Genomic DNA, 12,016 nt, shown 5'->3' with positions numbered 1-12,016 from the left:
AGCTCAGAGCAGAAATAAATGAAATTGAAATAAAACAATACAAAATATTAATAAAGCAAAAAGTTGTTCTTTAGAAGCATTAAAGAAAGCTGACAAACCTTTAGCCAGACTGAGGAATAATGTGAGATGATCCAAATAAGTCAGTGATGAAAAAGAAGACATTACAACTGATATCACAGGTATTCAAAGGATCATTTGTGGCTACCATGAGCAACTATATACCAATAAATTGGAAAACTTAGAAATAATGAACAAATTCCTAGATACATACAACCTACTGAAATTGAACCATGAAGAAATCCAAAACCTGAACAAAATTATAACGAGTAATCAGATTGAACTCAAGAGAAAGCATCCTAGTAGAGAAAAGCTCAAGACTCAATGACTTCAATTATGAATTCTAGCAAACATTTAAAGAAGAACTAATACCAATCCTACTCAAACTATTTCACAAAATAGTGAAGAAGGGAATACTTCCAAACTAATTCTATAAGGCCAAAACCAAAGACATGTTAAAAAAAAAAACCAAAGACATGTTAAAAAAAAAAAAAAAAGGTATAGGCCAATGTCTCTGAGGAATATTGATGCAAAAATCCTCAAGAAAAATAGCTGCAAACCAAACTAATGAGTACATTAAAGAACTCATTCATCACAACCAGGTGGGATTTATCACTGTATGCAAGGGTGCTTTAACATATGCCAATTAATAGATGTGGTACATCCTATCAACAGAATAAAGAACAAAAGCATGTGGTGATTTCAATCGATACTGAAAAATTATTTGATAAAACTCAACATCCCTTCATGGTAAAAGCCCTAAAAAAACAAGGTATAGAAGGAACATACCTCACCATAATAAAAACCATCTACAAAAGACCCACAGTTAGTAACATACTAAATGAGGAAAAAACTGAAAGCCTTTCCTCTAAGGTCTGGAAAACGACAAGGATACTTACTTTCACCACTGTTATTCAACATTATACTGGAATACCTAGCTAGAGAAATCTGAGAAAGATATGAAGGAGATCCCAATTAGAGCAATCTGAGAAAGATATGAAGGAGATCTCAATTAGAGCAATCTGAGAAAGATATGAAGGAGATCCCAATTAGAATGGAAGAAGTCAAATTATCCTCATTTGCAGATAATATAATCTTATATTTTAAAAAACCTGAAGATGCCACTAAAAAAACTATGAGAAATAATAAACAAATTCACTAAAGTTGGAAGACACAAAATAACACACAAAAATTGGTAGTATTTCTATATTCCTACAGTGAATAATTTAAAAAATAATTTTAAAAAGTAATCCTATTTACAATATCCTAACATAATATTAACAATGAGATACCATCTCACACCAGTTAGAATGGTGATCACTAAAAAGTCAGGAAACAACAGATGCTGGCGAGGATGCAGAGAAATAGAAACGCTTTTACACTGTTGGTGGGAGTGTAAATTATTTCAATCATTGTGGAAGACAGTGTGGCGATTCCTCAAGGATCTAAAACCAGAAATACCATTTGAACCAGCAATCCCATTACTGGGTATATCCTCAAAGGATTATAAATCATTCTACTATAAAGACACATGTACATGTATGTTTACTGCTGCACTATTTACAATAGCAAAGACTTGGAACCAATCCAAATGTCCATCAATGATAGACTGCATAAAGAAAATATGGCATATATATATCACGGAATACTATGCAACCATAAAGAATATGAATCCATGTCCTTTTCAGGGACATGGATGAAGCTGGAAACCATCATTCTCAGCAAACTAACACAGAAACAGAAAATCAAACATTGCATATTCTCACTCAAAAGTGGGAGTTGAACAATGAGAACACATGGACACAGGGAGGGAAACATCACACACCAGAGCCTGTTAGGGGGTGGAGAGCAAGGGCAGGAAGAGCATTGGGACAAATACCTGATTCATGTGGGGCTTAAAACCTAGATGATGGGTTGACGGGTGCAGCAAGCCACCATGGCACATGTATACTTATGTAACAAAGCTGCACATGCTGCACATGTATCCCAGAACCTAAAATATAACTTAAAAAATCACTGAAAAATATGAATAGAAGGGAAAATTCCTTATAATGATAAAATGTGTTTATAAAAATTCCAAAGATATTTTATATCAAATTGTGAAAATCTAAAAGCTTATGCCTTAAAATCAGGGGGTAAAAAACCCAAGTATATCTACTTTTACTACTGCTATTTGGCATCATTCTTAAGGTCCTAGCCAAAACAATTAGACAAGAAAGAGAAATAATATGACAAGTTGTATATTATGGATTTTTTTAAATTAAGTATTATGCATACATTCATACAGCCAACAGACACATGAAAAAATGCTCATCGTCACTCGCCATCAGAGAAATGCAAATCAAAACCACAATGAGATACCATCTCACACCAGTTAGAATGGCAGTCATTAAAAAGTCAGGAAACAACACGTGATGGAGAGGATCTGGAGAAATAGGAACACTTTTACACTGTTGGTGGGACTGTAAACTAGTTCGACCATTGTGGAAAACAATGTGGCGATTCCTCAAGGATCTAGAACCAAAAATACCATTTGACCCAGCCATCCCATTACTGCATATATACCCGAAGGATTATAAATCATGCTGCTATAAAGACACATGCACACGTATGTTTCTTGCGGCACTATTCACAATAGCAAAGACTTGGAATCAACCCAATGTCCATCAGTGACAGACTGGATTAAGAAAATGTGGCACATATACACCATGGAATACTATGCAGCCATAAAAAAGGATGAGTTCGTGTTCTTTGTAGGGACATGGATGCAGCTGGAAACCATCATTCTCAGCAAACTATCGCAAGAACAGAAAACCAAACACTGCATGTTCTCACTCATAGGTGGGAATTGAACAATGAGATCACTTGGACACAGGAAGGGGAACATCACACACCAGGTCTATTGTGGGGAGGGGGGAGGGGAAGGAGGGAGGGATAGCATTAGGAGATATACCTAGTGTAAATGACAAGTAAATGGGTGCAGCACACCAACATGGCACATGTATACATATGCAACAAAGCTGCACATTGTGCACATGTACCCTAGAACTTAAAGTATAACAAAAAAAATTAAGGATTATATGTCATAACTAAATGGGATCTATATGAGGAGTGCAAGAGTGCTTCAATAAGAAAATCAATCAATGTAATACAACACCTTATTAGAAAGAAAGGAAAAATCTAACAAAATGACCATCTCAATAGAAGCTGAGAAAGCATAAGACAAAATTAAATTCTCTTCCTGATAAAATCACTCAAAAATATGAATAGAAGGGAAATTCCTTATAATAAAATGTATTTATAAAAATTCCAAAGGTATTTTATGTCCAATTGTGAAAATCTAAAAACTTATGCCCCAAAATCAGGGGGAAAAGATCCAATATATCCATTTTTGCTACTGCTATTCAGCATAGCACTTAATGTCCTAGCCAAAACAATTAGACAGGAAAGAGAAATAAAAGTCATTTAGGTAACAAAGGAAGATGTAAAACTGTTTCTATTTTAAAATAACACAACTCTATATAAAGAAAAGTTCATACAACCGACAAAACACAACAAGAGCTGACAAATGTTTTCAGCTTAATTTTAGAGTGCAAGATTGGTCCAGATATCAGTTGTGTCTGTTTATATCAGCAATGAGCGATATGAAAATAAAATCAAGGAAATAATTACATTCGCAATAGCACCAAACGGGCCAAAAGCCCTGAGAATCTATAATCAAGAAGATAAAAGATGGAAAACTACCAAATGTTGCTTAGAAAAATAAGGAGTACCTAAATAAATGGCAAACCATGTCATGTTAAAGGATTGAAAGACTTAAAATTGTTAAGATGGCAATGCTTCCAAAAGTAATCTAAAGATTGAATGTAATCACTGTCACAGTTCCAATGTCCTTTTTAAAATTTTTTATTTGTGCAAAAATGGAAAAGTCAATCCTGAATTTATATGCAACTACAGGGAGAGGACTCAATTTCCAAATTTCCAAACTTCAAAACAAAACTATAGTAGTCAAAACAGCATGGTACTGGCAAAAGGAAAGAAATAAAGACCAGTGGAATAAATTGAAATCCAAACATAAACCTAATCATCTATGCCCCCAGTTCATTTTCAACAAATGTGCCAAGATCATTCAATCTAAAGGAAGAGTTTCAAAAAAATACATAAATAAAGGAAGAGTTTCTTCAACAATTAGTGCTGGGACAACTGGGTAACCACAAAAGAATGAAGTTGAACCCCTATCTCACTCTTATGCAAAACATAACTGAAAGTGAATAAAAAACTCAAATGTGAACTAAAACTATAAAATTCCTAGAATAAAACATCAGGTTAAATCTTAATGCCTTCAGAATTAGAAGTGGATGCATAGATTTGACACCAAAGCCAACTAAAATAAGAGAGATAAACTGGGCTTCACCAAATTTAAAATGTTTGTTCATCAAAGGACAAAATTAAGAATGTGGAATGACAACCTATACAATGGGAGAAAATATTTGTATTTCATACATATTTAGTAAGCGTTTAATGCCCAGAATCCATAAACAATTACCTACAGTTGAACAACAAATGACAAGCAACCCAATATAGAAATGAGCAAAGGGCCAGGTGTGGTGACTCACACCTGCAATCCCAGTGCTTTGGGAGGGCTGAGGTGGGTGTACTGCTTGAGTTCAGGAGTTTGAGACCAGCCTGGGAAACATGGTGAAACCATGTTTGTACAAAAAAATACAAAAATTGGCTGGGTGTTGGGGTTTGTGCCTGTGCTCCTAGCTACTTGAGAGGCTGAGGTAGGAGTATCACTTGAGCCCAAGAATCAGAGGTTGCCGTGAGCCAAGATGACAGCACTGTACTCCAACCTGAGCAACACAGAGAGGCCCTGTCTCCAAAAAAAAAAAAAAGAAGAAAGGAAAAAAAAAGAGCAAGGGCCTTGAATAACATTTCTCCAAAGATCTTGTAGAAATGGTAAAAAGCTGATTAATATCATTGGTCAAGTCAAAACCACAATGAAATATCACTTTGAGCTGACACAAAAAACAGAAAATTACAAATATTAGCTATAATATGGAAAAGGGGAACCCTCAAACATTGATAGTGGGATTTTAAAATGGTGCATTTACTGTAGAAATGTTTAGTTGTTTCTCCAAAAGTTAATGCAATCTGTTAAAATCCCTATGGGCTTGTTTGCAGAAATTGACAAGTTTATTCTTAAATTTATGTTGAGACTGAATGAACCCCAAAAAGCCCAGATAGTCTTGAAAAAAGCTTTGAGGACTCACACTTTTTTATTTGAAAATTTGATACAAAGTTACAGTAATTAAGACTTCAAAATGAGGTACTACTGTCATAGGGACAGACAGATCAATGGAGTAGAATTGAGAGCCCACAAATCCTCACATTTATACTTAACTGGTTTATAATGAGGTGGTCAAGACAATTCAATAGGAAAAAAATATGCTTTTTCAATAAATAGTGCAATGAAAACAGGATTCACGCTCACAGGTTACCTGATAAACATCAACTTCCAACTCCTTTGTGCAAATTCATTTTAGGTTACACCAAATTAAACCTTCTCTCTTCCATCCACCAACTCTTTCCCATCACACACCTCTCCACAATCTACTCAGTCCATCTGAAACCTTTCTTCTGTTCCACACTGCAAATATTTTAAGGGCTATTTCAATATGCAGGGCATGCAGGAAGCCCATTTATGATAAGCCATTCTTTTCCATTGTCACATAATCTGTGCGCAATATTGATATCCATCTTCAGTTTACGGTAGGATATTTTATATTTTCTACTTATTTGTAATTGTTTCCATTTAACTGCAGTGTCTATATTATTCTACTCACGTAGATTATTTTTATTTCAAGAAGAGAGTCTATGCATTCTAGCCATTGGACAATTTTGTATTTTCCATGATGTTTAGTACAGGCCCATAAATACAGTAAGTAATTAAGGTGCTTGTCAAGCATTACTGGCCTGATCATTTAAACATCCTTAGTAAATGACAGAAGGATTTGATGAATCACAAAATGGACAAGAAATCAAAATACTAATCTGTTGCTAGTATCTTACCTGCTCCATTTTGATCAGGAAGCAATCGATAAAGTCCCGAGGATTGTTAACATCCAGTGATGCTTGGTGTTCTTTTACTTTCTCCCTAATGTAACTTTTTGTAAGAGCAACATTTTTAAGCAATTTGTTGTGAATTCCTGGGAAACAATCAATGAATATAGGGAAATTATTGCAGACCTAAAAGAGAAAAGAATATTAAATATAAACATGTCATAAGACATATGTGTCTTACACCAAGCCCTGATTGAAATTATAGCTATAAATATGAATAAAATATTATGTTCATTTTGATGGGGAAATTTTTATTGTGCATGTATAGCAATTTTCTGTACCTAAAGATTGGAGGGAGAAAATTTTGAACAGGAAATCAAAGATGATAATTATTTTCTTCACTCATACACCATTTTATTGTATAAAAACATTTTAGTATCAATTTTCTCATTTTTAAATCAAGTCTTCCCTACAACCTTGAAATATAAGATGGCATGAATTACTATGATTTATATTTAGTTGATGACGCTAGAGGTTAAGGGGGTTTGGGCAACCTGATAGACAGCACAAAGTTAGAACCCACTGTTTTTATTTCTGTCAAGTAGCTTCAAAAATGGAATCAGTATTTTAGAAGTGCGAGCAGCTCGAAGATAGCTTAAAACCCAGCTGTGCACCTGAGCAGTTAAGTGATTTCTCTAAGATCACACAATTATTATTTAGGCAGAGTGTAGGGCATGCCAACTCAGCACAGGATAAAATTTGGATGTTTGTTTATGGTTCATACACCATGAAACCAACCATTTTTGTCATTCCTAACCTAGCTGCCTCATCAGCCAGGATCTCAGCTACAGCATCAAACACACCTGCCCTACTCAGTGTTTCCTGGCACCTTCTATGGTTGCAAATATTCTACCTCCTTGATGGAGATAGTCTTTCCCTAAATTAGAATATTTCTGCCAAGTAATGTGATGAAGAGGTCAGTAAACATGGATTGGAGGATAAGCCTACTGAGTAATGGAAGCCTTCAGAAAGGGCCCAGATGTCCATGGAGTGAAATGGACATGTTTTTGGGCTGTCACCAAAACACTTTATTGAAACAGTCTTTGGGATTTAGTGGATAAACCACTGGTCAGGAAGCCACTGGGCTTGAAAGCCACCCCTGTATATGGGCATTCACTTTTTGTGTGTAAAATAAAAGGCTTGGTCATCTTTCCCAGATGTTCACTTCATAAATTTCTGAGCAGGACTGTGGTGTTCAAACATGCCCTTCATATAGAACTTTGGACTTACCAGAAAAAATAGCATAAATAGTTTCCCAGGAAGATAAAATCTTGGCCTTACCTGGATCCATGGGGAGGTCAGAATCCTGAAGTTTACAGTGAATCTTTTCATCAGGGTGAGAAAATTCTCATCTTTATAATCAAATCGTTTCTGGAAAACAATGGAGCAGATCACATTGCAGGGAGCACAGCCCAGGATGAAAGTGGGATCACAGGGTGAGGCTAAAGATTTAAAAATGTTTTAAAATATTATTAAAAAATAAACATTTAAAAGATCTGCATTTGTTAAGACATAAAGGAAATTTAGAAATTTTAAACAATATCTTACAAATTTCCCATGTGTCCAAAAAAAAATCAGCATGCATGAAATAAACACATTACTTTTACCTTAAATATGAGTTGAGCATTACAGTCTAGCTAAGCAATGTCATTTCACATGTGGTAATTCAAATCCACTGCCTTTATTTAAACTCTTTTAACCCAAGGTATCTTTTATTTTGGAAGGAAAAAGAAGACGTTTTCGAAATCTTAATAATTCAAGTTTTTAGAGCAGAATCGTGTCTGTATGCAAAGCCTCTGGACAAAAAAACATACAGATAGGAAGAGAAAATTTGGGGACCTAGAAATGTCTTACATACAGTGAATAGCTGAAAGTATAATGTGCTGAACCAACAGGAATTAAAGTTAGGGAGATTGTGGGTGAATGCATGTGTCTGAGGAAACAAATGTGAAAAGCAGGTACATCCATATGGCATAGAAGAAAAACTAATATAAATGAGCATTAAGTATAACAGATTTGTTTATCTAAATAAGTAAAATGTTAACTCTTTATTTCAAATCTAAATCCCAGTAAAGCTAACCAAAACATAAATTGATAAATGGAATCTTTTTTCTTTTTCAGTTTGTAAAAAATGAATGTCCTTTCTTTGGAAATAATGTTTATCATTTTCAATCATCTTCCAAATTTAATTCATTTGGGCAAAACTACTCTTGTGGATTCTGGGATATTATTCAGTATAGTCATCAAGATAAGTATGTTTTAATAAAGTTTTAAATTTGACCATAAGTTAGGCCAAATCTGTCATTTTACAGGTAAAGAAATTATTAAAAAGGCTTTTTTTTTTGGTGCAGGAATCTCTAAAATGAAATTGCTGTAAACAATTGACTAGTGAACATAAATGGAAAGGGTGCCCAGATTCACATCGATAGGTCCTAAATAAGAGTGACATGAAATGAAAGGGTTCTGAATAAAGTTGGAACATTGAACAACAGGAAACCTGCTGAGTTAGCAGCTTCTATGCCAGACTCCTTTAAACATTACTGGGCTCTAAAGTTTCAGAAAAACTGTTGTTGTAGCCAAGGGGGTGAAAGGTAATTTGGGAAGCCTTGATGAGTGTGCATGTGTGAGAGAGAGAGAGAGAGAGATTCTTGGGTACAATCTGATATCCAGGTGGTTTTTTTTTTTTTTACTGCATTTGGGAGAGTGAATTTAAAAAGGTAATTTTATATCCCAGCTGATAATCGCATTGATTATAACAAGCACTTCATAGGTGAGTAAATTGGCAGTGGGAGAAAAATGATTCGCATAAATTTCAAAGCTAAGATCTAATATAGGGGAAAAAAGATGACAAAACTGAAAACATAGCCAAATTACATTTAAGGAAGATAAGATAAAGAGTTTTTCATAATAGTGAAAATCTAGTTAAATTATTTATAAATTAGTATTTGTGTCTTTTGCTGAATTATACTATAGATTATATTTACTCAAAATATATAAATTGTTACAGTAAGTAGTGGTTAACAGGAAATAATTAATCCTGACAGTTTTCAAATAGTACTGTGTTTCCTGAGAAATAACAACTGATGAAAACTGTACTGAGATACACCTAAGAAAGTGAAACCATACATAGTGTCATTGCTGGCCAGAGCTGTAGGCATGGACCTGGAAAGAAATCCCAGACATGTGAGTCTGACCATATGAAAAAACTAATTAAATGAAAGCACATGTCACTTGGTTCATGTTCCATAAGGTGTGATGAGGTCATTTTCACCATGTCCACTTTCCTAGTGTTCTCTAGAGAAATGTTCTGGTGAAGGTAATGCAGATTTATGCTATGGGGGAAACCTTCTTCTTTAACTCTTTTCAAAAAATGAACTCAAGACCCTTATTTATTATTTCTGATTTGAAAACAAGGAAACAAAATTGAGCAGAAAATAGGATTAACTGACCTTTGATTCCTATACCCTATGAACCAACACATTTATACAGGTAAAGCACAGGTACACAAAATCTCCTTTGTCTGTGCTTCAAACCTCCTTCCACCACCTGAGGGCTGAAAACCAGGATGCACAATGAAGATCTGGCCACCCCTGAAATGTTTCCAAGGATGTCATTAGTGAAGACAGCTCACTGTTAAGGTCAGTGATGCAAGTAGAGTCACCCACCCTTGGTTTTTCTCAACTCCTCCACAAGGCAGCGAGCTTCCTCTTGAACACGCTCCTCAATGCTCCTCTTCCCCATCCCAAAATTCCGCAAGGTTGTAAGAGAGAAACGACGGGTCTCCTTCCATCTCTTTCCATTGCTGGAAACGATTCCTAACAAAAAAAGGGGGCAGAAACTGGGAGAATTCACAGCCAAGGAAGAAAGCGCTGCAATACTTGGCAGCCAGGCAGATAGGCTAAGCTCTGCTGAGAAGCTTTTTAGGGGTCTGTTTTCCATCTTCCTCATCCCAGTTACCAAAGCTGACACAGGTATATGCACACCTACCAAGTCCTTTAGTAATTCTTTCAGATATTGGGGAAACGCCTCTTCCAGAAAACTCCTCTCCATTATCAATCAGGGCTTCCTTCACTGCCTCATATCCATGCAACACCACTACGGGATTCATGCCAAAATACACGGTGAACACAGGACCATAGACTTTTGAGAACTGCGAAAGGAAATGCAAATAGCACCAAATAAGTCGCTATTTGCTGAAAATATTATGTATGATTCAAACTGATATTTTCATTGTATTTTTTAATGTTATATTTGCCACACATAGATTCGATATTTCTGAATTTTGTACATAAATGTGATGGTGATTGTCATAGCTGCCACTTATAGATGACCCATGATGTGCCATGCAATGACCCAGGCAATTGGTACACAAATCACAGTTCATCCTCACTTCAACACATTGAGCATATTCATTTGCCCTGTTTTAAAAATGAAGAAACTGAAGCCAGAGAATTCCAAATTCATTCTCAGAGTCCCACAGGTAATATATAGAAGCTCCAAACTTGAACCTCTGCTAATTTAAACTGATGCTTGAACAATTTATCACTCCGCCATGTCCACCTTGAGGCCAATACCCGGTTAAGGACTTCAGGGTCACCTGTAAAGCTCTTACCATGAGGATTCTGATTCAGCAGTCCTGTGATGAACCCTAGAAATCTGTATTTTCAGTGTCACCCTAGGCAATTCTAATGCCCAATCCAGTTTGTAACTGCTGGTATTACCAATATGGAAAGATGAAGCACCACAAAGTTAGAATCAGGACATTCAGCAACTCCTGAAAAAAAGAATTTCTTCCATTCTCCAGCAACCTTGGCCACAGACAGTGACTTTGTTCAGAATCCAGAAGAATTACGTTAACTGCCAATTGGGCCCTGACTATTTCTTTCTTTCATGCATGTGTGCTTGTCCTGAACCCACAAATATTTCTGTCATATCAGCCATCAAATGAATCTTCAGAGAAGTTCAATTTTCATGACGATTCTGAATAAAACACATGACTACTACAGTAGAGGACTTATTGGATGAAATTTCTAATCACACATACTTCCCTTCACCTTCAGTCAAAAATCATAGCAAAACACTCTGAAACAAATAGGGGAACAGAACGTCAAACTTTTGACATTGTATTAAATGATTCTATCACACAATGACCCCAATGATTCTGTATTCACAAAATGCATCAACTCACTCTACTATATCTGACAATGACAGACTTAGAAAGACAAAAGAAACATCAAAGAAGTTCAGAGGAAGTATTCTGCTTTATAATGATCTATTAAAATAGAGTGCTTCCAGGAATATATTTTGTCTAAAAATAGCAGTCAAATAACTTACCCTTTGCAAGTGACTGGAGGAACATAAAGCATACTTACATTGCTGAAAGATTTGCAGATGTCCTTAACATCTATCTGTAGCATATTTCCAATAATAGGAAGAGGAGTGGGGCCAGGAGGGAGTTTCCTTCTCCCAGAGCTCTGTCTCCAGAGTGAAAAGAGAAGCACAAAGGAGAGACAGAGCACCAGGACCACAAAAGGATCCATTGAAGACTTCTTATTAATACAGCTGAGAGCTTGCACTCCAAAGCTTTTATAACACTCCCTGCTAATTCAGTGTGTGTCTCTTTGACATGTAAAGTAAGCAATCACCTAGGTCCAATTTATACTTTTTTTCTGTGTGGACTTTGGCCCATGGATAGAGATAAAATGTTCTTTAGTCCTACTTCTTCTTTGCAGTGCCCATCTAGGAGATTCTGGTTTAATTATATTGGATTGGAGCCCAGGTATTGGTAATTAAAAGTTCCTGGTTGTTCCAATGTGCTGTGATGATGGAGAAACAC

General features: G+C 35.7%; 1 protein-coding gene across 1 annotated transcript in view; it reads right to left on the bottom strand.

Annotated features, from left to right (window-relative positions):
* Positions 1–11,720, bottom strand: part of LOC111529253 (cytochrome P450 2C20) — a 35,086-nt gene extending 23,366 nt beyond the window's left edge. Inside the window, exons 1-5 of the mRNA XM_031936182.1 lie at positions 11,553–11,720; positions 10,168–10,330; positions 9,846–9,995; positions 7,462–7,622; positions 6,130–6,306 (exon numbers count right to left, since the gene is read on the bottom strand). Of these exons, the coding sequence (XP_031792042.1) occupies positions 6,130–6,306; positions 7,462–7,622; positions 9,846–9,995; positions 10,168–10,330; positions 11,553–11,720 (819 nt within the window). The remainder of the gene's footprint in view (positions 1–6,129; positions 6,307–7,461; positions 7,623–9,845; positions 9,996–10,167; positions 10,331–11,552) is intronic.
* Positions 11,721–12,016: the final 296 nt, after the last annotated feature.

The sequence above is a fragment of the Piliocolobus tephrosceles genome, chromosome 9, assembly GCF_002776525.5.
Source record: "Piliocolobus tephrosceles isolate RC106 chromosome 9, ASM277652v3, whole genome shotgun sequence".
Taxonomy (NCBI): domain Eukaryota; kingdom Metazoa; phylum Chordata; class Mammalia; order Primates; family Cercopithecidae; genus Piliocolobus; species Piliocolobus tephrosceles.
This window is presented reverse-complemented; position numbering and strand designations above follow the sequence as displayed.